Here is a 26,296-nt window from a genome sequence, read left to right as displayed (position 1 = left end):
CAGAAATCCACTTTTCCGATAACCAGCTAATGTTTTGCTAAGTTACCAAATACTCTGTGTTCTGTCTGTCAGAGATGTGTGTCTAGCCTTCACCTGCTTCTTATGAGGATGTGTGTGAATCACAGCACTTACTAACTGGGGTTGGTCTGGCTGTGCTCCATCATGTTTAAATCTTGCACATAAGCAAGATGTCTTTGTTTCTTTTCTTGGTGCATGAAAAGATGAGTTGACGCAGTGGGAAAAAAAAAAGACTCCCAAATTCTTTGCAGATAAATTTTTTATCTGCAAAAATCATAAGTACGAAACAGAGTGACGAAGATTTTCACATTTTGTGCATTTCTTTGGTCATCTTGCAGCATTTGTATGTATTACTCTTCACTTATGATTTTGGTGTGAACCTCCCGGCTCTTGACCCGCAGCTTGTTGACCTGGGACTCGGCAATGTCAGCCCGCTCCTCGGCCTCCTCCAGCTCGTGCTGGATCTTGCGGAATTTGGAGAGGTTGACGTTGGATTGTTCCTCCTGAGGATAGAAATGCATTTATGAGGAAAAAAAAGTTCAGATTCTAGATTTCTAGATTCTTAGGTCAAATTGGCCTTGAACGTTTTTGGACTTAAAAATGATTCACTCCAGTAGCTCTTTTAAGAAACTTAAAGAATTGCTCTTGAATTTTTTTTTAATTAATTCATCTCATGTTGCCAGAACTCATGGTTAACAAGGAAAGACAGGTGACATTTGCCTCCAGGATACTCTAAGAAGAAAAATATAACAAGAACTACTACTAACTGCCAAGTTCCCAGCTGTTTTTTCCTCAGAATACTGAGAATGGACACAGACCTTTTAAAAATGCAATTTCATATTATTATACCAAACTCTATAAGCCTTGAATATAAATTATTGCCACTTGAGTATAAATTATTGCCACTTAATGTCGTTTATAAGTTAAGCAAGAGTTTATTGTTTTCTGAAATAGTCTGAGAGGTATCTGATTAAGCTTGAACCTGTAGCAGTGAATTTGAGAAGGCCAGTCCTATTTTGGTCTCTAGTAATTATTATTTTTTAAAAACTTCATTAAGAACACTCCAAAATGTAGTGTTCAAATTTAGAACATTCAAAAGCTTGGAATCACCAAATAATGTATCGTGAAAAGTCTCAGATCTTCCTTTTATGGATGAGGAAAGTAGGACCTAGAAAGAGGTTAAGTGACTTGTCCAGGATATGAGTGAGAGAGAGAGAGAGAGAGAGAGAGAGAGAGAGAGTGTGTGTGTGTGTGTGTGTGTGTGTGTGTGTGTGTGTGTGATCTTTCTCTCTCCCTGTCTCTTCTCAGACCTTAGACGCCAGGGGGAAAAGAAAAAACATAAATGCACAGAGGGACTAATTTGTAATATGTAGGTATGTATATACATACATAGGAAATTTATAACGTTTGATGATTATTTCACATGAATCACAGTAGGAGAAATAATTGCCAAGGACCTAGAGGTTTAAGTATAACCAAGACCTTCTGAGCTCCTCTAGACTCATAGTCAACAGCCTACTTCTAGTCTTCAGTTGCGTATATAATATTTCAAATTTAACGTATCCAACAGAATTCCCGTTTCTTTCTTGCCCTGAAAATCTCTTCCTCCCTGCATTCCCCATTTAGAAAGCGTCACCCCATTCACCTGGCTACTTAAACTGGATAACTCATCCTTGATTTCGTTTCTCTCACCTTCCAAGTGCAACCTATTAGCGTATCATGTAGTTAACCTCCAAAAATATATCTTGACTCTCGCAACTATTCTCCATCGGCTCCACTACTACCTTAATCCAAGCCACTGGACTATTTGAAAAGCCAACTAATGTTTCTCCCCACATCAACCTGTGTTTTCTAACAATCCATTCTCCACACAGTAGCCAGAATACTATTTTTTAAAAAGAAAGTCAGATCATGGCTGACCCAGCTTACAGCCCTGCTGTGGCTTCCCAGTGCCCATTGCACTTAGAATAATATCCAGACTCCTTATCTTGGCCTGGAACACCCTATGACCCGGCTCCTGCCTTGCTCTCCCACCCGGTCTACACCATTCTCTACCTTGTTCCTACACTCCCAACCTCACTGGCCTTTCTGCTCCTTGAACCAAGCTCTTTCCACTCAAAACCTCTGCTCTTGCTGTCCTCCCTCCTAAAACATTGCCCCTGACTTTTCAAGTGGTTGGTTTCTTTTCATTCTTCAGACCTTTCCCTTTTATCCTTCTTCATTTTACCCATCTTTTCTTCCACCCCTTTAACTAAATTGGCCTAGAAGTATCCGAGAACTGGAGGCTGCCCAATCACCCCAGATGGTTCTGAACTCACCGCTTCCTCGGCTTGTCTCTTGTAGGCTTTCACCTTTGATTGCAGTTTGTCCACCAGGTCCTGGAGCCTGAGAATATTCTTGCGGTCTTCCTCAGTCTGAAATAATATTTTAAAGAGTGAGTTTCTTGAAAGCACAAATACCAAAACATTTTGTTACATGTTTGGTTTTTAGATCCCTTACAGACTGGGGTGAAAACCTGGAAAGGTCATTTTCCTTACTTGGTAAGTGAGCTCCTTCACTCTTCTCTCATGTTTGCGCAGACCCTTGACAGTTTCAACATTGCGTTTCTGTTCACTTTCAACTTCTCCTTCAAGTTCACGTACCTGCAAGATGAGCATTTTAAAGATATTTGTTTGATCTATTAACAAGAAATCTCTATTTCTGTTTCTATTTCTTCAGTGAATTATGGCACTTTTTTTACATATAGTTTTTGATGCCCTTGTTTAATTGTCCCTATAATAAGTTTTAGGGCAGAAGGGACTATTTCTTATTCATCTCTATATACACCACATCATCTAGCCATGTTAAGTATTCGAAATTGTTTGTTGGATTGGAACAGGATGAGAAATTTATGCTGATCAGGGACCCACCCTGGCCTCCAGTTTCTGGATCTGCTTCTTCCCGCCCTTCAGGGCCAGCTGCTCGGCCTCATCCAGACGGTTCTGCAGGTCCTTCACCGTCTGCTCCAGGTTCTTTTTCATCCGCTCCAGGTGGGCGCTGGTGTCCTGCTCCTTCTTCAGCTCCTCAGCCATCATGGCAGCCTAATTAGCAAACAGACCAAGGAATTCAAGGATGCATAGATGTCAGGAAATGTCACTGGTAAATCAGTGGAGAAATGTGCCTGCTGCTCACATCAGTGATGGCCTTCTTGGCCTTCTCTTCTGCATTGCGGGCTTCCTGGACAATGTCCTCCATCTCTCCCTGGATCTGGGAAATGTCTGTCTCCAGCTTCTTCTTGGTGTTGATCAGGCTGGTATTCTGGTTAATATCAAATTTAAAAATATGAAGTACAGTAGAGCAAAATTAGGGGGCCCAATATTCTAATGAACTCAGATCTAATTAATTTAATTCATTAAAATACCTCCTTATGCCATAAATGATCTGAGTTGACCATATATTTTTAAAAGACAATCAACTTGGATGTCACACTTCAGTTAAATGTCTTAAACTTTATCTTCATGAAATATAAATAAATTTCTAAATAATACTAAGACTGTAGAAAGAATTTCAATTTAATTCCTGTATATTTTTTACTATTCTATTATTATACTTGCCTGGGTGTGGAGAAGCTGGACGCGCTCACTGGCGTCCAGGAGCTCCTGCTCTGCGATCTTCCTGCTCCTCTCCGTCTGCTCCAGAGTGGACCGCAGCTCCTCGATCTCGGCCTGCAGCAGGTTGGCTCTGCGCTCGACCATGGCCAGCTGCTCCTTCAGGTCCTCCTGGCCCCGGAGAGCGTCGTCCAGGTGGAGCTGGGTGTCCTGCGGAATGAACACGCTTATTGAGACACCACGTTCTCAGGGCTGCAGTCACCCCCATCATTCTGGGCCCAGCTCCTGAACCCCTGTACCTTGAGGATGCTTTGGGTGTTCCTGTAGTTCCTCAGGGCCTCGGCCGCCATGCGGTTGGCATGGTTCAGCTGGATTTCCATCTCGTTGAGGTCTCCCTCCATCTTCTTCTTGAGCCTGATGGCGTCATTCCTGCTCCTGATCTCAGCGTCCAGCGTGCTCTGCATTGACTCCACAATTCTGATGTGGTTTCTCTTCAGCTGGTCAATCTCCTCGTCTTTTTCAGCAATCCTCCTGTCGATCTCAGACTTGACTTGGTTGAGCTCAAGCTGGATGCGCAGGATCTTTCCCTCTTCATGTTCAAGAGATGCCTTAATGTAAGCAAGTGGTCACATTAGCAGGGGCTTGGAGTGTGTTTCTCTTGAAACAGGAATTCCCTCCTTTGAGCCACCATAACACATCTGTCTTCCATTGTTATAGGAATTTTTACACCGTGTTATGGTTGGTTTTGTAGACTTCTGTCTCCTCAGCTAAATTGTGCCCTTGAGGGCAGGCCCTTAACTTATTCATCTTTATTTTCTCAATGTTTCATACAATTCCTGACACATACTTGTATTAGTTGTATACAAGGTTAGTTCTCCATCATTATGCTTAGTACACAGAGTAAAAATGATTTTTCTTTTCTTCTAAATTGCCAGCCCTTACATGCAATAAAGCCCAGTTCCTCCTGTAATTGTTTTAGAGTATATGGTGCAGTGCCTACCTCTGCTTCCTCTAAAGCAGCCTGAAGCTCAGACTTTTCTTGCTCAATTTGCTTCTTTAATTTTTCCAGTTCATGGATACGTTTCCCTCCTTCTGCAATCTGCTCAGTGAGATCAGAAATCTCCTCTGTTGGTGAACAAAAATGTAGCAATATGTTCAGAGGGAAAAATGTTCTTTTAAGTCTTTGTTATAGTCAAGGTGAAGTGTACTTACGTTGCAAATTCTTATTTTCCCGCTTCAAGGTTTCAAGTTGGTCTAAGGACTCCTCATAAGCATTCTTAATCTTAAACACCTCTGTGCTGAGGGAGCGGGACTCTTTTTGGGAAGCTTCAAGTTCAGCATGAGTTTCTTCATACTTCTGTTTCCATTCTGCTAGGACCTGAGTGGCAAGGAATGGTCAAGAAATGAAGTGGAGAAAGTTTGATAGGATGAAAGCCATCTATGTAGGCAACTTTCAGAGTTGAGATTATCTGTGACTGAAAAATAATTACTAATGAGAAGAGTAGAAAGCCCCAGGAGTTCCCTACTTACCCACAGAGCAAGAACTACTGAGAACAGCTGTCAGATGGCATAGATAAGGCACACTGAAAGGAGCAGGCTACAGTTCACATATGTTGAGTACTGAAGCAGAAACAGAATACCTTATCAAAGTTCCTTTGCTTTTTGTCCAGGGCTGCACAGGCAGCATTTGTTCTCTCAACCTCAATCATGAGGTCCTCAACCTCATTCTGGAGCCGCTGCTTCGTCTTTTCAAGGGAAGCACATTTGGCGTTCACAGCTTCTACATGTTCCTCAGCTTCCTGCAGACGATGGGCCAGCTTCTTCCTAAAAAGTGAAATATAGAGAATGGGAGTGAATGGACATTGGCAGAATTGGGTGAATCAATGTGGGTACGAGAGAGTGATTTCCAGAGTCAGACTCCTTGGATGGTTTTCTTTCAAACTTATTTTTTAGGTCCAGTTCTGTATTAACTCATTCCTAATCACTGAAAACAATCCAAATTTCAGTATCACTATAATTCATAGTCTAGCTGTAAGACCATCCATGACCAAATCAAACCAACATTTTACCCTTCACGGTAGCTGGTTTGTTCCTATGTTACAGACCATTAACATCTAATTGAATTACTGTTATTTAAGTCTATGCCTCCACTAAATTTAGATCTTTAGAGAGTGGAGTCTGTATTTTACAGATCTTTGTATTATTAAGGACTCAAATGCTTGATGGATTGAATTCAAGTGAAAGATACTTGATTTTGTCTGTGTAATTGTATCCCTTATTTTTGCCAGTTTTTCACAGATGCATTAATAATGCTTTGAGAACACGTTTCAGAGTCTATCTAAGGCATGTCACCAAACCATGATTCACAAAATAAATGATGGTCTCTCCCTAAACTTTCTGTTGAAAAAGTAATTCCTTTCTGTCTGGATTCTGCCTCTTACTATAATTCAGTCTTCAACTTTTGAATTACATTAAATATTGAATCTTTTATAAAGGCTATTTCTTTTCTTCCTCATTATAAAATTTTTTGCCTACTTTTGATCATTAAGTGTATATTACTTTCCCCTCTACAAATGGGCATATTTTTGCATCTCAAAGAAGGAGATGTGCTTTTAATCCTGATAACTTTTTTTACATATCTATCACCCTGGACCATTTATTCCATTAGAGGCTGAGGCACAAGGGAATTGCAGTTAACTCTTATTCTTATTCTATCTGCACTTTTATAGATGGAATAAAGTCAGAAGTTCCCTTTTGTTTTCATAATCATTCAGCTTCCTCAGCTTACCTCCCTTCTCTTTATCTCTCCTGCCCTAATTTCTTACCTTAAACAACTTAGGTTATTTGTTTTCTTGCTTAAGTTTATATTCACACATGTATATTTCCCCTAGGTTTTTATTTCTTTTGGGAGCAAGGACCCTATTTGCTCATACATTACTTATAGCAGATGCACTGTGGTTGTTAACAGAGATATTTCCATTTCAACCAGGTCTAGAACATACTTGGCCTCCTCCAGCTCCTCCGTGCGCTGGATGGCGTCCGTCTCGTATTTGGTCCTCCACTGAGCAACCTCGCTGTTGGCCTTGGACAGCGCCCTCTGCAGCTCGGCCTTGGATTCCTGCTCCTCCTCGTACTGTTCCCGCAGCAGGTCGCAGTCGTGGCGGGAGGACTGCAGGGCATGGGCCAGGGCACTCTTCGCCTGGAAACATAGAGATTGGCAGCTTCATTTTACATCATTAAAGTGATGCATGGTCTCAAAGTTCCCATAGGCCACCAGAAGAAACTGTAGAAGTGAGCAAAAACCAAGTAACCACACAAACAACGATTACAACATCACAATAAGAAGGACTTACCTTTATCTCTTCTTCAAGCTGCCTTTTCAGTTCCTCAATCTGTTGTGTGAATGCTTGTTTGCCCCTTGAGAGCTGAGAAACTAATGTATCCTTTTCATCTAGCTGGCGTGCAAATTCACCTATAATGACCAAGGTTCAGAAAACACAACATTGCTTTGGGAATTAAAACTCCAAATTAACAACTGGAGTTGGGGAAGGGAGCAGAATCTGAAACATGACAGAGCACATGGATTACCAACAAACCATCAACATGCCCAGTTCATCCCAGGTGAGCAAGTCGATGTAAAAATGAGAAGTATGAAGAACCTGAGGCAGATTACACACTTATGAACAACGCAAAATATTTTGGGAGATATTTAAGATGATTTGATTAAAATAGAAATTGATGAAGAAACATGAGTCTTGGCAAATGGAGCCAACAAAATATTCCAGTGCTTTTTATCTGAGGCAATAGTGTTGTACTAGTTTCCCATCCATTGAAAGTTGGTTGAAACAAATAATTCATCTTGTGGAAAATAGGGGACTTGAAGCAAAATTCAAAGGAAAATACTGGAAGCATTTTTATATTGATAATCAAGTAGCCTTTCACCACCTGAATGAGTTGGTTTATGAATAACTAATCAGTTCCCAAACCAAATGACACTTAAATTTGTCTCCAATTCTATAAGCACCACAATTCAGAAAACACACTAGATTATATTTAGAATGGGGGAGGGGAGCCTTTGGCACCATTTTTTAACTAGTTTCTTGGAAGCCTTCTCTCTTTGACATTTAATAAGAATCACAACTTTCTTTTATACATAATATATATTTATATTGTTATATATCATATATATATCACTGGGTTACTAGGAGTAAATACGTATTGAGGAAGAGAAACCACAAGGAACATTTCGACTTCTTGAGAACACAGCTTTTCTTGTTCATGAAACGTAATGACCACCTATATAACAATAGAAACCTTATTTTGAGCCTTGTTCTAATAAAAACAATAATTGAATAAGTATGAAAGAGTGGAGTGGCTCCCTAATACTTTGACCTGCCTGTTACTTTAGTAGTCAAAAGACCCCAAAGAACAATTTGCATCTTACTTGGGGAGGTGGAACTTTAGCGGAAACTTCGATGAGTTAATTGGTAGAGGAGTAAAATCAGATAATCTCCCATTTGGGTAAGCATAAAATTCCACAAACCCCACTTGAAAGCTTCTGGGCTGGGGATGGTCCTGAACATGTCCCTACTTCACTGTGTTAGTGGCCAGCATTGGCCAAGACTTCGGGAGAAAGACGGAGGTGAGCACTCCCGCACGTCACATCACTGCCATAATCTATTGTCTTAAAAAAGGGGATAACATGACAGACTAATGGGATAATAAAGTAATAAGTAGTTTGTGAAAGCATTTTGAAAAGTGAAGAGATACTGTAAGGATTCGCTGTGAATTTGATAACTTTTTGATTGAAGGCAAATCAGCTTTGATATGTTCAAAATTAGAAGAGTCTGGATCTCTTTTTAATAAAGTAGGCTTTGACAGTAGTCAATGATGTTTTCATACTAGTGGGAGGTGATATATGATCTTAAGTAACTCAATGCAAAGGTTTTCGGCAAAGCGGGCAACCAAGGCACCCACGATAAATGTGTTGTTCCAGGTGAACCCCGGGCAGTGGCCCACCTGATTCGGTCTGCAGTCGCGCTCTCTGAGCTGTCAGGTCATTGATCAGGCGCTGCTGCTCTTCTTCCTTCGTCTTAAGTTCACTCAGTTGGTCCTCCAGAGTGCGGCACATCTTTTCAAGGTTGCCCTACAAGCACAAAGTGGTAGAAGGCATCTCGAGCAAGTATTTGGACCATAGAAAGTTTCGGTAATCCAAGCATTCCCTAGGAGCTGCTGAACTCATTTATTTTGAGAATAATCGATCTTTACAAACAAACAAAAACAATTGCAGAGGCCTTAGAGTGGGATGGAAATATCAAATGAATAGTTTAAACAGACTGCCACTAAATTGCTAGGTAAATTTAACATCTTTGCTAAATTGTCTTATCTGTGATGTGAGAATGATGTTATCTGCGCTAGCTCCTGAGATGCTTTTGAGAAGCCAATTAGGTAACTGTGCTTAAGGGAAAAACAAAAGGCCTAATTAAGGTGAGGTGTTCTAAACATCTCAAGGTGTATCGTTGAATTGTATTTTTTTATTGGGAAGAGCTTAAGTTTTTACTATCCATATTACTCGTGTATGGCTACTCTCCAATAAGGAGTGAGCACCCTGCCCCAGACACACCCGAGTTGATCCCACTTCCCCTTGTCCCCTCCCTTGCATTGCCATGGTCTCCTCTTACCAATTACGAGTAATTTTTGAAAGGTTAATTCACACCTGTCTTACAGAGAGCTCTTTAAGGCTTGAATCATGATTGTACCTTGGCTTTGGAGACAGTCTCCATGTTACTAGCAAGGTCGTCGATTTCCATCTTCATTTCGCTCTTCTCCTTCTCCAGTTTCTGCTTGACCCTCTGCAGGTTGTCGAGCTGCTCCCCCAGCTCGGCCACGCTGTCCGCGTGCTTCTTCCTCAGCGTGGCCGCCGTGGCTTCATGCTGCAGGGTGGCCTCCTCCAGGTCCCGGCGCATCTTCTGGAACTCGGCCTCCCGCTTCTTGTTCAGCTCAATTTGGGCTGAAGTCGCCCCACCAGCCTCTTCCAGCCGCTCGCTGATCTCCTCCAGCTCCCGGGAGAGGTCGGAGCGCTGCTTCTCTGCTTTGGCCCGGGAGGCCCTTTCTGCCTCGATTTCCTCTTCCAGTTCCTCAATGCGGGCCTGGGAATAGTGAAAAATACAGACTTAGCTTCTTTGTGTCAGTAATTTTGTCAGGTTGCGAAAGACTGGTGGAAATCATGTACTTACTTGTAACTCCTTGATTTTCTTCTGCAGTTGAGTACCAAGTGCTTGTTCATCTTCAATCTTGCTTTGCAGACTGCTCATTTCAAACTCTTTCCTATCAGGAAAGCACTTTGGTCAGTCACAGAAATATTAATAGATAACTTCCCCAGGAAGCTTTTGCCCTCACTGCTTACTTTTTCAGCTTTTCATCAAGTTGCAATTTGTCATTTTCTAAATCCATTATGGATTCTTGGGCCAATTTTAGGTCACCCTCCAGTTTCCTCTTTGCTCTTTCTAGATCCATCCGGATTTTCTTTTCTTGTTCCAAAGACCCTTCAAGCTAAAAGTTAATAATCCATAAATACAGTTCCTTTGAGTGCCCCCCCTTCTGTCCCAAGTTGAAATGTTAAACATCCTAGACTTCCTTTTTACTGAAAACTAATCACTAAATTATTTTGATTTTTCTAAAAATTAGGCAGATTTGTCCCAATGCTATTTTCCTAATCCAAGCCTTCATAATTCAGAAGGTGAAATGAGCCTCATTACTATTTTATTACAATACACTACTAAGGAAGCATGCCTCCTTGATCTCCCCACTGGAATCCATTGGAATCAGTGTTTCATCACATGTGCACACCAGAGTAATATTTCCAAACCATGACTTGATAATTCCTCCCTTACTCTGGCATATACAGTGGATTGCCTATTCAATATCAGATCATGTTTAAAGACAAATTATCTTCCACATTCCTTATCTGGAATCTCTTTTATTCCTATGAGAGAAAGCCTTATTGACCATTTCTATCCCTTGCTCTTCCTGTTTTCCCCTACTCCTTCCTTTACATCTTCCCATAGTCTATTCATCTTGAAGGTCTGGTAAAGACTCACTTTGTAAAGCTTTTTTGTGGTGGACACACTTAACCTTTCTTTTCCCTAATTCTTTTTGACCATGTTGTCTATTCCTCACACAATTTTGTTTATTTATGTCTTAATTTCTTGTGTGTCCATCTTACTCCTTGTAGCTGGCATGGTGTCCTGTATTTTTAATTCATGGGAGACACTTGATAAGTACTCATTATATCCCTAGAATATAAATTCATGCTTACTTAGGTTGTTACAAAAAGAAAGTTGTCTTTACATGATGCTAGACTTACATCATCCACTTGCTGTTCCAGCTTGATTTTAGCTTTGGTAAGGGTGTTCACTTTGTCCTCTTCTGCCTGCAGGTCATCCAGGGTCTGCTGGTGGGCCTCCTGGAGGGCTTTTTTCTCCTTGGTCAGCTTGGCGATGGTTTCGTCCAGCCCTGCCATCTCTTCCGTGAGGTTTTTCACCTAGGAAGGGTAAGGAGATGATCTCTGCTCTAAGGCAGCTTAGTTGGGTGGCAGAACGTCTGTAGAGCGCAGCAGCAGATGATTCCTACCTTATTTTCTGTGGCATGTTTCTCCTTTTCAACCTTGGCCAGTGTCAGCTCCAGGTCATCTATGTCTTTCTTGAGTTCTGAACATTCATCCTCCAGTTTCCTCTTCTTGGCCGTCAGCTCAGCATTGATCTCTTCCTCGTCCTCGGCTCTCTCGGTCACCTCCTTGATTTTGGCCTCGAGCTGGATTTTGGTTTTGATCAGCTGGTCACATCTTTCCTCTGCATCAGCCAAGGCATCAGCTTCCTGAGAAAGGTCAATAGACATTTTCAGATTTTAGTTCACTCTACATTTTCAGATTTTATTAATACTTTGAAGCCAAACAAGTAATTTACATTTTAAAGCTTCATGTTAATTTTTAAATTATATTTCTGTCTTTCAGCAAATATTTCTTGGGGCACTTATTATGGCATTGGAGACAAGAAAGGAACTTAAGTTGTAGCTCCTGGTAATATTATGATATAATTACGTAGGCTCTATGGATTATGCTGATATATATGTTCAGGTCACTCATTTTTCTTGGCTTAATATTAATTTTCAAAAATATTTTGTATGTGAAAAACTACACAGTGCTGGGTATCTCATAGGTTTCAAGGAGGAAAGGGTTTAATATCAGAAAAAATGACTTAAAGGGAACATACGTCCTCTAATGACAGAGTAGGTCAGAATTAAAGGGAGTTTCTTGAAAAACTAAGGGGAAGAGAACATGTGAATGGTACTTCCAGAAGAAGCTGGCATGTTTCTCCTGAGAAGAAATAGGAGTTGGAATATAAACTCTGTAAGGGCAGGGACCAGGTCTCTTGTTCAAAATTCTGTACTCAATGCCTGGCACTTTATCAAATATTTGTTAAATCAATTGTTTTATTTGTTTGTTTTAATTTTTTTAATTAGAGAAGTTGTAGGTTTACCGGAAAATTATGTAAAAAATACAGTGTTCCCATCTACCCTCCTATGATTGACACTTTTCATTAGTGTGATACCTTTGTTACAATTGATGAAAGAATATTAAGATTGTACTATTAACTGTAGTCCATCATCTACAATAGGGTTCACTGTATTGTCCCATGTATCAAGATGTCATTCCTTTTTATGGCTGAATAATATTTATTCCATTGTGTGAGTGTGTGTGTGTGTGTGTGTGTGTGTGTGTGCGCTCCACATTTTGTTTATCCATTCATTGGTTGATGGACACTTGGACTGCTTCCTTCTTTTGACAGTTGTGAATACTACCATTATGAACATTGGTGTGCAAATACATTAATTGAATTTTTGATGGAAAAATATTGAAAAGAGCTCATACTGTACTCAAAGGAGAAGAGTACGCTTAGATCCCCCTGCAATCATCTCTTGATTCCTGAAGGTGTTGTGAACCTCATCTCAATTTGGAAAACTCTGATCTGTGCAATAGATAAGGAAAGTCACAATGCTAATAAACTAGGTGTTTGCAGTTCGTGTTTCTTCAAATTTTCTAACCATGTGTAGAAAACCAATAGGCCCAGAAGGACCAATCTAGACCCTCATTCTGAATTCAGAGAACTAGTGGGTGATCTTTAATAATTCTTTTGTTGATCTTGGTAGTAGTAAATGAGCTCTCTTGGCATTTGGGTCACAATAAAAAATAGGTTATTTGGTGGCTGTTCACCAAATATTATCTCACCAGCCTTCTGGATACTTATTGGAACATCTGATTGAAAAGGGTAGATTGTCATAATTGTTCACATCAAACCTATCTCTCGTGCTTTGCATAAAAATTATCATTATCTATGGAAAGCATTGCCATTATCCCTTGCAATGACCCTATTTCAGAAAGTAGAGAGTGTCTAAAAATAGAGTTGCGTGGGAAGGCCCTAGGGAACAATAAATAAGAAAATTCCAAATCATAAAGCCTTCCTCCCTCCTCACTATGAATGTTGTTCTTTTTTCCTTACTCTTATTTGCATTTTTTTTCAGTAGGGAAAATCTTAGAGAACAAATTTCACCTTTTTTTCTATCCATATTTTTCTAGAAGAAACATTGGGGCAGGGAGAGGTGGGGAGGAAAAATATTTTTATTCTTTCCTTCTCTACCACAGTGCTTTCTAGTGATGTTGTATGTGACACTTTTTAGAATATTCTAAGGGGTTGTGAATTAGAAAAGATTGATAACCAGTCCCTTATTACCTTATTAAGGTGAAATCTAGACCTCTCCTTAGTGAACACTGAACTGAAATTTTAGCATCAGATTGCAAGAAATGAGTTCTGATACTCACAGATTGAACCTGGAGTTGCAGGTCATTTTTCTCTTGCATCAGAGTTACCATTTTTTCTTCTAGCTCCTTTCTTTTGGCCTCAGACTTTTCAAGGCTTTCTTTGGTTTTTTTAAATTCTTCCTTCATGTTGGCCATCTCCTTTTCTGTTTCTGCACTCTTGAGGAGGGGCTTGATCTTGAAATACAGCTTCATCCATGGCCAGTGCTTCACATTCATGAAGGCACGGATGTTGTACTGGATGCAGAAAATGGACTCTCTGTGATTTGAACAGAAATGTTCAAAGTCAGATCATAAGAGGAAGCAGAACTGAAAGGCTTAGGCTGCTGGGGTTAAGTAAAATATCCCTATCAATACCTTCTCTCCACCATCTTCTGGTACTCCACTCTGGCCAAGAACCCTCTGCACATGGCCTGGGTTCGGGTGATCAGATGGGCCAGCTTGTCGTCTCTCATCTCCTCTAGGAGCCCCAGAAGACCAGCTTTGAAAAACACCTGCACATGGGCAGAGTTTCAGATTGTTAACTTTATACAAAATTCAAAGGGACATAAATTGTATCAGGTAATATTTAGAGAATTATTACCTTGGTGTGTCCAAATTTATACTGGGTGTGGTCAATATCGATGGATCCAAGGAGCTTCTCAGAAGCCTTCTTGCTATCAATGAATTGTCCTTCGGGGATAGCACTTGCATTTAAAACCTTGTATCTGTTTAAGTCAAACAAACAAATGATACAGCTGTTGGCATCAACAAGGTATCTTCCTGCCTTACTAAAGAAACAACATAGCTGTTGGGTAGTTCAATAAACATAAACAAGAAATCATATCTCCCTTTATGTTTCCTTTGTATATTCTAAGGACTTGACATTTTTAGTCTTTCATTACAGAATCTATTGATGTTGTTTCTTTCATCTCCAGTTTTAATAGAAAGTATAAAGGATTCCTCCACTGAAAAACCAAAGTAACAAGAATCTCTTACAAGAATTCACAGTGAGAATTTCTGACCTCTGTTTGAAGTCTGCATATAGGATTCTGCTGGGGAACCCTTTCCTGCAGATGCGGATACCTTCAAGCACACCGTTACACCTCAGCTGGTGCAGGACAAGTTCATGCTCCATGGCCCCTAAAAGGAAAAACAGACATTTCTTTTTTAATGGTCAAAAGCAACCCCACTGGAGTTTGTCTGGATCTCAGAAGTGTCTTACCAGGAGTTTTAGTTTCATTGGGGATGATGCACCGTACAAAGTGGGGGTGAGTGCTCCTCAGGTTGGTCATCAGCTTGTTCAGATTCTCCTGTGGAACCATATGAAGATTTGATTGAAAAAAAAAAATGCACTCTTTTCATGCATTCATATTTACAGATATAATTATTGTGATCTGTGACATTGGTTCAATTCTAATGAATATCCAGATTTGAATTTGCAAAGTTATCTCTGGAATTTCCACATTCCCAACATGCCCTCATTACAAACATTTTTTTCTACTACTTGTTGAAGTGACTGTGAAAGTTATTTGGTTTGCTGCTATCAAATTTCCTAGTATATGTTTTAAATTTAGTATGGCATTCTGAACATACAGCAATATTCCGCCCGTACTTTTTTGCCTAGAAACGTGGTCTGGTTTTACTCCTAATTCAGAGTCTTCCTCCAAATCTGTCATTTCATTGTTTACCTGACTTTAAATTCTATCTGCTACTCTATGACATGCTTATTCTTTGTTGCAGTTACAGAACAGTGTCCTCCTACTGTTTCCAGTAGCCTTTTAATGCCTTATTTGGGAATTGGCAGAAAATTAACAGCCATGTTATCAAGGGTAAAAAAGTTTTCCAACCTGTGGAAATGCTTGTGTTTCAAAATAACTGGAGTTTCAGTTCAAAGCAATAGAGATGTAATTGCCAAAAGAAAAGTTAATTTTCCTTAAAAAACTATTTCTTATCACATCTGGTTTCTTACTTCTTTTAATCCAGCCTCAAATTCCCTTCAGTTACCCTTCTGTCTTCAACTTTTGAAATCTACCCATTTCATTTCTTTACTAACATAAACCTAATACCTAAATCACTTGCTTCTCTCAAAGGCTCAACCATATCTCATGCTTTACTTAATCCTATCTCAATGGAGCCTTTTAAGTGTTAAATGACCTCATTTTCCCTGCCCTGCAAATTGAATTTTGCCATCTGATACTGACTTCTACAATTCACTCTCAACCCTTTTGACTTCTGCCTCTCCCCTTGTCAGAGGTATCTCCTCAAACTATCCCAGATCTAAGATTCAAGTTGTACCATAATCAACTGACCTGTCTCCATGAGTCATTCCAATTCTAGAATCCTTACTTCCCTTCCTCTCCCCGATAAAGGAAAAGTTAGTTTCCTGAATCTAATTATAGAGACAAAATAAAGTTTGTACCCTGAAGAGAGCAGACACAGTCTGGAAGGAAGAACCCTTCTTCTTGCCACCTTTCTTTCCTCCACCAGCCTCTAAGGGGCAAAGAAAGCACAAGCAGTCATGGTGAAGTCCTTTCATGTGTTCATGAGAAGTCGTTTCATGAAAGTCCTGTTCATGTTTTCTACAAGAGAAAGATGAATTCTATGGAAAATTACCTGCTTCACCTTGAGCCCCAACAAAGAGGTTTGCCAGAGTCTTCAATGCAGACTTCTGGTACAGCCCAACCACGGTCTCGTTCAGGGGGTCCTTGTTCTTCTCTAGCCAGCCTATAATGTTGTAGTCCACGGTGCCGGCGTAGTGAATCAGGGAGAAGTGGGCCTCGGCCTTGCCTTTGACCACCTTGGGCTTCTGGAAGTTGGCGGACTTGCCCAAGTGCTGGTCATACAGCTTGTTCTTGAAGGACATGTCCGTTGCCTTGGGGAACATGCACTCCTCTTCCAGGATGGAGAAGATGCCCATGGGCTGGAAGAATGACCAGAAGCAAATTATCATTTGAATCTTGTCTGCTTGTACAAATAAGAAGTAACATTAGTGATGCCATTGGAGCAAAATCCTCCTTTAATTTCTTATACTTAATGAAAAGCATTCCTTTGGACAGAAGTTCATTAATTTAGCAAGTATTGACCCTAGTGTCTATCATGAGCCAGGCGCTGTGCTAGGCTCTGAAGTGTGGCAGCGAATAAGATGGGTGAGGACCTTGCCATTGAGGAGTGTCTTCACCCAAAAGGCCTTAGAGCAATATTTCTCTCTAAGGGTGACTTGCAGACTAGCTGCATCCAAATCACATCAGCTACTTGTTAAAAATGCAGATTCCAGCTCTTCATCCTACACTTACCAAAAAGTCTTTCTGGGGCTGGGATTAAGGAAATCTGCAAGTCTATCAAATATACCTGGTGATTGTTTGGCACAGCTGAAGTTTGAGAACTATTTATTTAAAGTACTGGGATTTTCTATTTCAAATGCCAGTAATAATGTATCTACTGATGTCAAAGACAGAACAAGTTTAAAAAAAAAAAAAAAGTCTCCTCGTTGATAAGCTTTTATTTTAAGGAAATAAAGCTTTAAATATAAGGCCTTACATTGCAAACGGGAGAGTGTAGAATTCTAGGCTCTGTAGAAAATATTTGGTCTTCTTTTACAAGAATGCTTACTACAGACTTGGCACTTTGGATTTACCTATTCTGGAACTTTCATAGGAGTGGAATCATATAATATTTGTCCTTTATGACTGGCCTCTTCCTGTTTTCGTTTATAAGTAGAAAACTTTTATCATAATATATACCAGGGTCTTATGATTTCCTTTTAAACACCGGTTAGCACTGTAGTCCATGGTCTGAAAAGAGTAAACAAACCTTCTCGATGAGCTCAATGCAGGCGGCCAGGTCCATCCCGAAGTCGATGAAGGTCCACTCGATGCCCTCCTTCTTGTACTCCTCCTGCTCCAGCACAAACATGTGGTGGTTGAAAAACTGTTGCAGCTTCTCGTTGGTGAAGTTGATGCACAGCTGCTCAAAGCTGTTGAACTAAATAGGCAGAAAATACAACTTAAAACACAATTTATACTTAAAGCTGCTCTTTGGAAAGGGGCTTGTCTCAGTTGGTTAGCCTATCAGCTCTTTTAATATGCTATGGCTTTTCCCTGCCTGTAGCAAGCTCCTCACTCCATTCTGTTCCGTTTTTGCTGTGCAGGCTGGCAAGGGTCACCATACTTGTTAGAATTATTTCTTACATATGCATTATTTATATGCAATAAAAAGATGATTTTGAGTTTCTTTACAATGCCATTGCCGTTGCAAATAACCTGCATATTGTGGAGGTTATCCTCATATTTTAACATGTATTTATTTTAGGCAGACAGGCATCTTAAAATCTTTCTTTGAATTTGTTATTGTCTTCCCCCACTACCACCACCTTTGTGTCATTGTTGCCTTCGTAATCTTTATCATTTGTGGACTTTGTGCTTGGGGTCCATGCCAAGGGCTTTAAATTCAGAAATCACCTAACTGGCAGAAAGATCTCAGAAATCACCTAACTGGCAGAAATATCTCAGAAGTGAGATCTCTGGGGTGCCAGGTGCTTTGCATTTATAGGTCCTAGTTTAATTTGCACAAAGGTCTGTCAGATACCATTTCCACTATCTACGTTCACACAGCTAGTAATTGACGGAGCTGGAGTTTGAATCCGAGTTGGCCTCATTCCGAAGTTCAGGGGCATTTAGCCCTCTTTCGTATATCACTTTAGTTTGTAGTGCAGCAGGCTCTTTCTCATAGACTAATGACCTAGACTGCAGTCTCACAGACACTGACTGCAGCAGCAAGATTTGTAAACTTTTCTGCAACAAAGTTTCTGCTAACTCACGTCAAAGATCCCACCCACTTTTTATTAATATGAACTCACGTCAAAGATCTCGAAGCCAGCGATGTCCAAGACCCCGATGAAGTACTGCCGGGGCTGCTTGGTGTCCAGCTGCTGGTTGATGCGGGTGACCATCCACAGGAACATCTTCTCGTAGACGGCCTTGGCCAGGGCACCCACCGCGTTGTACACCTTCACAGAAAGAGCAGCGTTTGTTGGCGTTATTAAAGACATGTTGCAAAGGCCCAGGTAGTGTGTAATGAGGTCGTGTACTTACCTGCTGCACAGTCTGGCCTTTGGTGACGTACTCATTGCCGACCTTCACCCTGGGGAAGCAGAGGGCTTTGAGCAGGTCGGCAGAGTTCAGACTCTGGAGGTAGGCTGCCTTGTCAGCAACTGCAGAGACACAATTGATAGATGCACAGTAATGAGTGAATCACTTTATAGAAACTCTCTGTGGGGGTCTGTTTGCATATGCCCATCAGCAGCTCAGCTACAAATGAGACATGAGTTTGGGATGTGCGGTTTGTCTATACTTTCTCATGAAACCCATATGGAGACTCATTTGATACCTTCAGTGCCATCTGGCTCAGCCTGCTCCTCACGCTGCTTTTGTTTGAATTTCATGTTCCCATAATGCATCACAGCCCCTGTGAGCTTATAGATGGACACTCTTTCATCAGAAGTGAAGCCCAGGATTTCAATGGCACTCTGCCAGGAGAGATGGTAGGACAAAAGTTAGGGCAGAAGAGGCTAACTTATTTAAGGGAATTTATACTATATCCCCAGGTAACTCCACCTCCAGTGGGTCACTATTGTCATTCCCACATATAATGGGTTTTTTAAAAAGTTGGTGTGTGTGTACATGTGTGTGTGTGTGTGTGTGACTTACGTCAGTGGCCACCAGCTCTTCTTGGTCATCAATGCTGGGAACTGTGATCTCGCCCTGGCTGACAAAGGCATAGTCGTATGGGTTGGTGGTGATCAGGAGCATTTCTGGGTACATAGAATTCAGCGTATTAGAATTTGTCAATAAAACTATTAACTTCTATCCTGTGAATTAAGTTCTTTCTTACCGATCAGATCTGGCTTCTTGTTAGACATGATCTGATAAAAAATATGGTAGCTTCTTTCCGCCTTTAGCTGGAAAGTGACTCTAGACTTCTCCAGAAGATCTGCATTGGAAAGTAGACATTGGTTTAGAGGGAAATTTTATAAAGTGCCCCTGGAGTGACTTTGCAACTTGGGTCATTAGTTAATTCTCACTGGGTTCTTGAGATTCCAGCTGAATGTTCCCATGGGGTGCTACATATTATCACTCTGCTGCAAATACCATTGCAGTTACTGTCACCATCTTTGGAAAGAAACTGAAGCACTCCTGGCCCAAAACATACTCACTTCTCATACAGACGATTCTTGACACTTGAAATATAACTAATTCTCGATAACTCCTCCCTCCCCAGGGTCATGTCTCATTCTATAGTGGAGGAGCTACTAAAAGCATCATTTATCAAGGCTTGGACTTGGAAAAAATCACATATCCTCAACTCATAGACAATTCATTTACGCCTAGTGTTAGTTTTTTCTTAGAAAAATTTGAAATTCCTCCTCAGGCTGAGATATTTCAGACAAGCCCCAGCTTGTCTGGCAGTTCCTACAGAATCATTAGCTCATGCCTGAAAGGAGTACCACACAGTAAAGCCATGCATAAGACCAGCATCAACCACAGGAATGTTTGGCAGCAGATTGGGGTTTTACAAACTCCAGACTCAGCAGGAGCTGCAAAAAGTATCCCTCCAAATCATCATTTGTCATTCTCAGATTCTATTTAAGAGGTCTTGTTACTCACATGTTTCAATATCAGCAGAAGCCAGTTTCCCTGTGGTACCAAAGTGGATTCTGATGAATTTACCCTTGCAAGTAAGAAAAAAAAAAAAATGATGATGTTATATAGAAAACCTGAAGTATACAAGAGAGATGCAATTGAAATGATAATTCAGCCAAGACTTTTCTGGCACTTAAGTGCAGAGAAGACCCCTCTGTGACCAAGAGACTTACAAAGCGCGAGGAGTTGTCGTTCCTCACGGTCTTGGCGTTGCCAAAGGCCTCCAGCAGGGGGTTGGCGCTGATGATCTGATCCTCAAGGGTCCCCTGAGAAAGCAAAAGCAGTGCTCACATTGGGGCTTGGGACTTTCTTATCTGAGAGCAGGGATAGAGCCTTAATTCTAGTCATCACTACCAGACCGACCTGAATTTTGCCAGAAGTAGTTTCCTCCTTCTTCTTCTCCCCAGTCACTGCAATTGTTGCAAAGTACTGGATGACACGCTTGGTGTTCACAGTCTTTCCTGCCCCGGATTCTCCGCTGTCATACAAAGACCAAACAACTTAAGTGCTGTGACTAACAAAACTATGTCTGCCATCAGCATTTATAGCTTATGCATCTGTCTTTATACCTCAGGGAGTTTCCCAGGTTTTTCTCTATGGCCTACCTATACTTATATTTTCCATTGCTTTACCCTGACAAAAAAAAGGGGAGGAATTCATTCATTATTCATGTGACACATTTATTGAGTGTTTAAAAATGTGGTAGGCTCATTTCTAGGTGCTGCGGCCTGAGGCTTGAGGCATCCAGAAAACAGCCACTCAACAAATCCATAGTAAACAAAGCAATTAGTAAGCGTTTCTATAAAATGAAGCACTTACTCTTCAGCTTCCTGGGACTAGAGAAGTGGCCCAAGTTAGGTCTTTAAAGAAATAGGCATTCCCCAAGAAGGTCTTAAAATAAACCACTGGTAATAAATTGCTCTACCTTCAGGAAGCTGTTTGTGTCTGACTGCCCTGGTCTGGGTTCTGGCCATGCACAGAGAAGACATTTTGTATCTCCTACTCTAAGGAAAGTTATGTGGAACATTCTGGACTAGACTAGCAAATGGCATAAATGTGTGCATTGCTATTTTACATTCTGATGCAATCTAAAAGCTGCAGTAAAAGAAAAAGAGCATCTAATTCCAGATGATCATGTCGTTGGTTTAGTGTGAGGGCATTAACTGATTTCTTCTTTTGATGTGTCACTTTCCAAGTTAGAATAAAACACTTAGAAGTCTCAGAATAAGAATACATACGTGATTAAGATAGACTGATTCTCCCGATCTAAAGAGGAAAAAGTGGAACAGTTAGCATATATAGCAGTTACAGAGATAAAGCTTTCTATAGAGAAACAATTATTGCATTGAGTATGTGTCATATTTGCAGTGGAGTTTTTCAGTATTTTATTGTTGAGTTATACATGGTGTTATTTTCAAGTCTCTTAAGTTGGAGAAGAAAAACATAAAATATTGCCCTTTCTTAAATTCCTTAAGTGCCCACAGGAAGTAGGTCCTTTTGGTTTAACATGAAGAGCAACACACTACAAAACCAGAAAATTCATGATTTGTCGTCTGTAGATTTCAATGACATGCTGTCCATTGATTAATGCACAAAACTGAAAAATGCGTAATATGCTAAGAAGGGTCTAGATTGTAGTTTTATAGGTCAAAAGAGTGTTAATGAGATCGAGGTTGAGATTCAATAATGGGTCAATTGGTCTCAGAAAGAAAAAAAAATCCTTGTCTAGTGGCCATAACCTACAGCCTGAATTCCAATCCCCCTTATCAAAAGTGTGCCATTGGGTCAAAGAAAGACCAAGGAAGCATGGGTGGCTCAATCAGAATAAAAGGAGGGAGGCAGACAACAACTGCTTACATGCCTGTGGTCCCAAAATATCGTCTTCATTCATGATGGGGTTAGCATTTCCAAGAGGTACCCTGATGACTTTAAAGCAATAGCAGTACTTCCCAAAGCATCTAATTTATAATCATCAAGAGACTTAGGCACTAAAAGGATTGACACATATTTTTTATTTCTATTCAGACCATGTGATCCAATTATTCTTTAGTCTTACCCTTGTTGCTTAATTATATTAATATATATTTAATTATATCAAATAAGTAATGAATTTCCAAGCAAGGAGACTGTAAACAAGTTAAACTAAACAGCGACACAGAAGTAGCATCAGAACTGCATCTTAGTTTCAGATTTGACAGTATGTGGCTGAGCAACTTTCGATAAGTCCCACCAATGTGTGCTTCAATCACCTCTTCTATACAACTGGGGGGTGTGGGTGGAGGTTGTGTTGGATTATTTCTAAGGACCTTGTTAGTGCTAATATTTGTGATTAGGTGTGGTAAAATCATAGGAAAAACAGTTGGGTCACTCACCCGTCAGCATGAACTGATAGGCATTGTCAGAGATGGAGAAGATGTGGGGTGGGGCCTCCTGGCGCTTTTTGCCCCTGTAGGCCGCCACCACCTCTGCATTATACACCGGCAGCCACTTGTAGGGGTTGACGGTGACACAGAAGAGGCCTGAGTAGGTCTGTATCAAGAAAAGGAATAGAGCGATTTCATGGGGACCTCAAGAATCTACTGCTTAAAAAAAAAATATGAACTTCCCACAGGAGAAGGTCATGAGAGAGCACTCACGTAGATCATCCAGGCTGCGTAGCGCTCTTTGAGGTTGTACAGCACTCCGGGCTCATGCAGGTGGGTCATCATGGCCATGTCCTCGATCTTGTCGTATTTGGGAGGGTTCATGGGGAAGACCTGGTCATCTTTAACCGTTACGGTCTGTCAAGTCAAAGAGGTGGGTCAAAAACTGCGTAATAACGACCCTAACCCCAAAAGATGCACAACCTAATCATCTCCAGATGTTTTACTCACAGTTCCAGCTTCAGTCTTAGCTGTCACCTTTCCCCCTTCCCTGCTCTGCACTACTGCTTTCACAAAGGACTCCTTAGCATCCACCACAAAGACTGATGTCTTGGCATCAAAGGGCTTATTCTGAGCCTCGATGCGCTCCTTTTCAGACTTTCGGAGGTAAGGGGCAGCCTCCCCAAAAACAGCCATCTCGCTGTCGGAACTCATGGCTGCGGGTTATTGCTGGCAGCCCTGTCAAAGGACCCTGCCTGGTGGAGGAAGAAAAGAAATGATATCAGTTCAGGAATTGGACTATTAGATTCACAGCTTTAAAAAACATTCTGTATTCACTGACGCCGGGAGTGCACAGCATTGCACTGGGGCTGACCACCTCCCTGGCTTGGTTGGAGATGAAATGTCAGACTCCCATGTTACATACCAGGTGCCAGTGCTGACAGGTACTTAATCATGGATTTGGAAAGAGACCATTGTCTGGCTCACCTACTGTGATATTTTAACGCCTCTCTCTGTTTCATTTGTTATGTATATTACCCTTAATAAGCTGCCTATCATTTGTTTATACAGATCACAAAGTTAAAATGAAGACAGGGGTTTTCCAACTCTTTCCCTGCTTGGTTCTCCTCTTCCCAATTGAATTATAAACTCCTGGTGGGCAAGGAGCACTTCTCTTGTGGCAGCCTTCACACCTCTTAAAACACATGCTGGGGACAGAGAAGGGGCTCAAAGCTGCCTTTGTGAACTAAAAGATCAATAAAAAATATGCTGCTAAAATCATAAGAATTATTTCACACATGGTGAAATCATTGCATTCTAGTATTTAGGATTTATGAAAACTACCTAACATAAAGCAAAGTGGAAATGTCAGTTTTGTATTGCATTTTGTTAAAAAATTTTCCACTCTACATCAATTTCTCTTGTCCCTGTTATAATTTTGACAAACTCAGCTTCTCCACCTGTCTTTAGTATTTATTTCTCAAAGATTTATTATAAAACATTATTACCTATGTTTTCTTGTTCTATTATTAACATTCTCATAAACAATTCACAAAATTTTCTCTTTTAAAGACCCATTTCTTGCCACTTTAACATTTAGTAATCCTCTCAATAGTCATGCTATATAATCTATTTTGTAACAGTAAATATACCTTTTCCAGGAAAGCTCAAAGCACTGGATAAACTTTTTCATTTTTTTCCATTCAAGCTACAAGTACTCAGATAATTAAAATGGCTTTGTCTTTCTGAAAATGCTCACAATTATCATGTGATACATTTTTTAAAAATTTTCATTTTGCAGATTGTGAAATGAAATACAGATTTAAGCAAATTTTCCAAGACAAGAATTCAGTCCATTGTTTTTTTTTTCCCATTTAGATAGCATCTCAAAATTTTTATGTTATATAGTGCTGAGTAGAAAATGTGGTGAAGGAAATTTACATTTTCTCTATAAATTCTTAGTAAAATTCTGAAAAGTTGCATTGCATGTTGTAATTAAATAATTTAAAAGACAAATGACAGTGCTGTAAATAGACTCTGGAAAAGCATTTTCATATACTGTAAAGAACGTGAGTTAAGGAGAACTGGTTCTAAAGTCCCCCAGCGTTTTTCAAAAGAAGCATGATCAGCCATTACGTTGAAATGTTTTCGTTATTTTTAACTTCCAAACTCCCTCCAAACCACTACAGAAGATTTCTTTCACCATACTAGGAATGAGAAAAAAAAAATCAGGATCTTACCTTAGAGATGCAACCTTGAAGTGGATCAGAACTTTAAGGAAAAGAGCAAATTTCTTTGATTAAATTCTAACAATTACTGATAATAACAAAATTCTCAAATGTGCTCCTAGGAATGACTGGGAACACTAAAACATCTGATTAAAATTGCTGTGCAGTAGGTTGGTGTTCCATGGGAAGGACTCCAGGGGCAGCGGGAGCCAGGATGTGTGGCATGCACTTGGGCAGCCAGACATGACACCCTGCTCCCCATCCTACTGGCCTCAGACAGAGCCCTATCCTCACCGACACTTACCTTGAAGCTTTATGAGGAAAGACAAGTCATACTCATTCCAAGTCTACTTTTATAGGATTGAATATGGAAATACGGAGCCTCCTCCTATTTCTTAAAACATATTTGGCAAAACATATTTTTGGCAATGAAGGTTTCCAAGTGTAATTCCCCTCATATTAGTGATGTTTGGATATAATTAGAAGTATTTCCTCTCACATTGGGTTAAGTATATGAATCAATCTCCTATAAATAATTTGAGTTGTTGGAAATCTAAAAGTGATCTGCCTTTGGAATAATATAAGGTGTTGTTTCAGAGGCAGCTATGTGCTGGAATCCCTGGATTTTATTGCCTACCAATCTTCTGTTGCACTGGGTTGCCTGGGTGAAAGCGTTTTAACTGCCTGCACAATTGCAGAGATTATTATACCAGGGAGGAAAGTTTCTGCTCTTTACCAGACTGTTACAAAAAAGATTTTTAATTCCTCCTCCTCAAGAGTGATTTTTTTTAAAATTAATTGTGCTTTTTCAAGGAAGCTTGGAATTTAATTTTGAAAACTGCCTCATGAAGAACAGCCAAAGATAGGCAGCTTCTTTTGTTTCCTCCAATCGCCTGATTCAGTGTCAGATCATCCACTCCCACTTCAAACTTGCTCCAAAACTGCATTGCCTTGCTGAGCTGAGATGTCCTGCTTCTCTCATTTTCTCTGTGTGCAAGTTGCTTGTGAAATCATCTCTCCTCTATGAAACTCAACATGGGAAAATAATAGAAAACAAGACAGTCTAAACATGCAGCCTCTTTGGCTTTTCTGCCATCAGCTACCCATGGTATATAATTCACACTTTGCTTGCAAATAATATCTGAACAGTATTGTTTATTCTAATTTTCTATTTACAAAAAAAGATGCTTGTTTTATTGTTTCTGTGGCCTCGCATCTCTCCATGTCAGCATCTTCTTTGGGGAATTGGCATCAGATTTGCTTAATATGTCCTATTTTGCACCCATCACTGTATTCTTGATTATATTTCAGTTGATTTGATGGAATACGTTGCCTTATGAAAGTAGATATCTAGAGATACTGGCAGTAATTAATAGTCACATGATTTTATTACTGAAAGGGACTATCTAATCCAAATTTCTCATTTTACTAGCAAGGCAACTGAGCTCAAAGGAAGAGAGTAGACTCTCCCTAAGTCCCACAGCAGCCTAGAGCCTGGAGCCTGCCTTGCAGACCAGCAAGCTTGCGGGTAAAACTTAAGGCTTCC

The 26,296-nt window shown here is 40.3% G+C and overlaps 1 protein-coding gene across 3 annotated transcripts; it reads right to left on the bottom strand.

The window, feature by feature from the left end:
* Window positions 1-358: 358 nt before the first annotated feature.
* Window positions 359-23,236, bottom strand: LOC119514978 (myosin-1). Of its 3 annotated transcripts, none has more exons than XM_037810819.1 (38): window positions 23,033-23,236; window positions 22,796-22,939; window positions 22,532-22,688; window positions 21,398-21,425; window positions 20,523-20,637; window positions 20,333-20,425; window positions 20,124-20,187; window positions 19,351-19,449; window positions 19,167-19,270; window positions 18,847-18,985; window positions 18,552-18,670; window positions 18,317-18,466; window positions 17,272-17,442; window positions 16,075-16,381; window positions 15,881-15,951; window positions 14,684-14,771; window positions 14,484-14,601; window positions 14,063-14,186; window positions 13,837-13,973; window positions 13,483-13,738; window positions 11,238-11,480; window positions 10,972-11,148; window positions 10,012-10,157; window positions 9,842-9,932; window positions 9,365-9,754; window positions 8,625-8,751; window positions 6,959-7,077; window positions 6,608-6,804; window positions 5,246-5,429; window positions 4,818-4,983; window positions 4,606-4,730; window positions 3,905-4,213; window positions 3,612-3,815; window positions 3,190-3,315; window positions 2,928-3,098; window positions 2,556-2,660; window positions 2,337-2,432; window positions 359-521 (listed from the first exon to the last, which is right to left on the bottom strand). In XM_037810819.1, the coding sequence occupies exons 1-38, from the start codon at window positions 23,234-23,236 to the stop codon at window positions 369-371; spliced, it is 5,817 nt and encodes a 1,938-aa protein (XP_037666747.1). In that variant the 3' UTR covers window positions 359-368. The 3 variants fall into 3 exon arrangements, with proteins under 3 accessions (XP_037666747.1, XP_037666748.1, XP_037666749.1); XM_037810820.1 differs by having other exon boundaries at window positions 15,881-15,949; window positions 16,079-16,381; XM_037810821.1 differs by having other exon boundaries at window positions 16,084-16,381.
* Window positions 23,237-26,296: the final 3,060 nt, after the last annotated feature.

This window comes from Choloepus didactylus, chromosome 18, assembly GCF_015220235.1.
Source record: "Choloepus didactylus isolate mChoDid1 chromosome 18, mChoDid1.pri, whole genome shotgun sequence".
NCBI lineage: Eukaryota > Metazoa > Chordata > Mammalia > Pilosa > Megalonychidae > Choloepus > Choloepus didactylus.
Note: the sequence above shows the minus strand (reverse complement) of the source record. Positions and strands in the feature narration are given on the sequence as shown.

Bases quoted from the DNA above. Each gene is read 5' to 3' on its own strand.
- LOC119514978 (XM_037810819.1), bottom strand. From the start codon at position 23,236: ATGAGTTCCGACAGCGAGATGGCTGTTTTTGGGGAGGCTGCCCCTTAC. The intron at 18,467-18,551 runs GTAAGTACACGA...CTTTCTGTGAAG, and splicing joins AAGGCCAGACTGTGCAGCAG to GTGTACAACGCGGTGGGTGC. The intron at 14,187-14,483 runs GTCAGAAATTCT...TGACTTAAACAG, and splicing joins TATGCAGACTTCAAACAGAG to ATACAAGGTTTTAAATGCAA.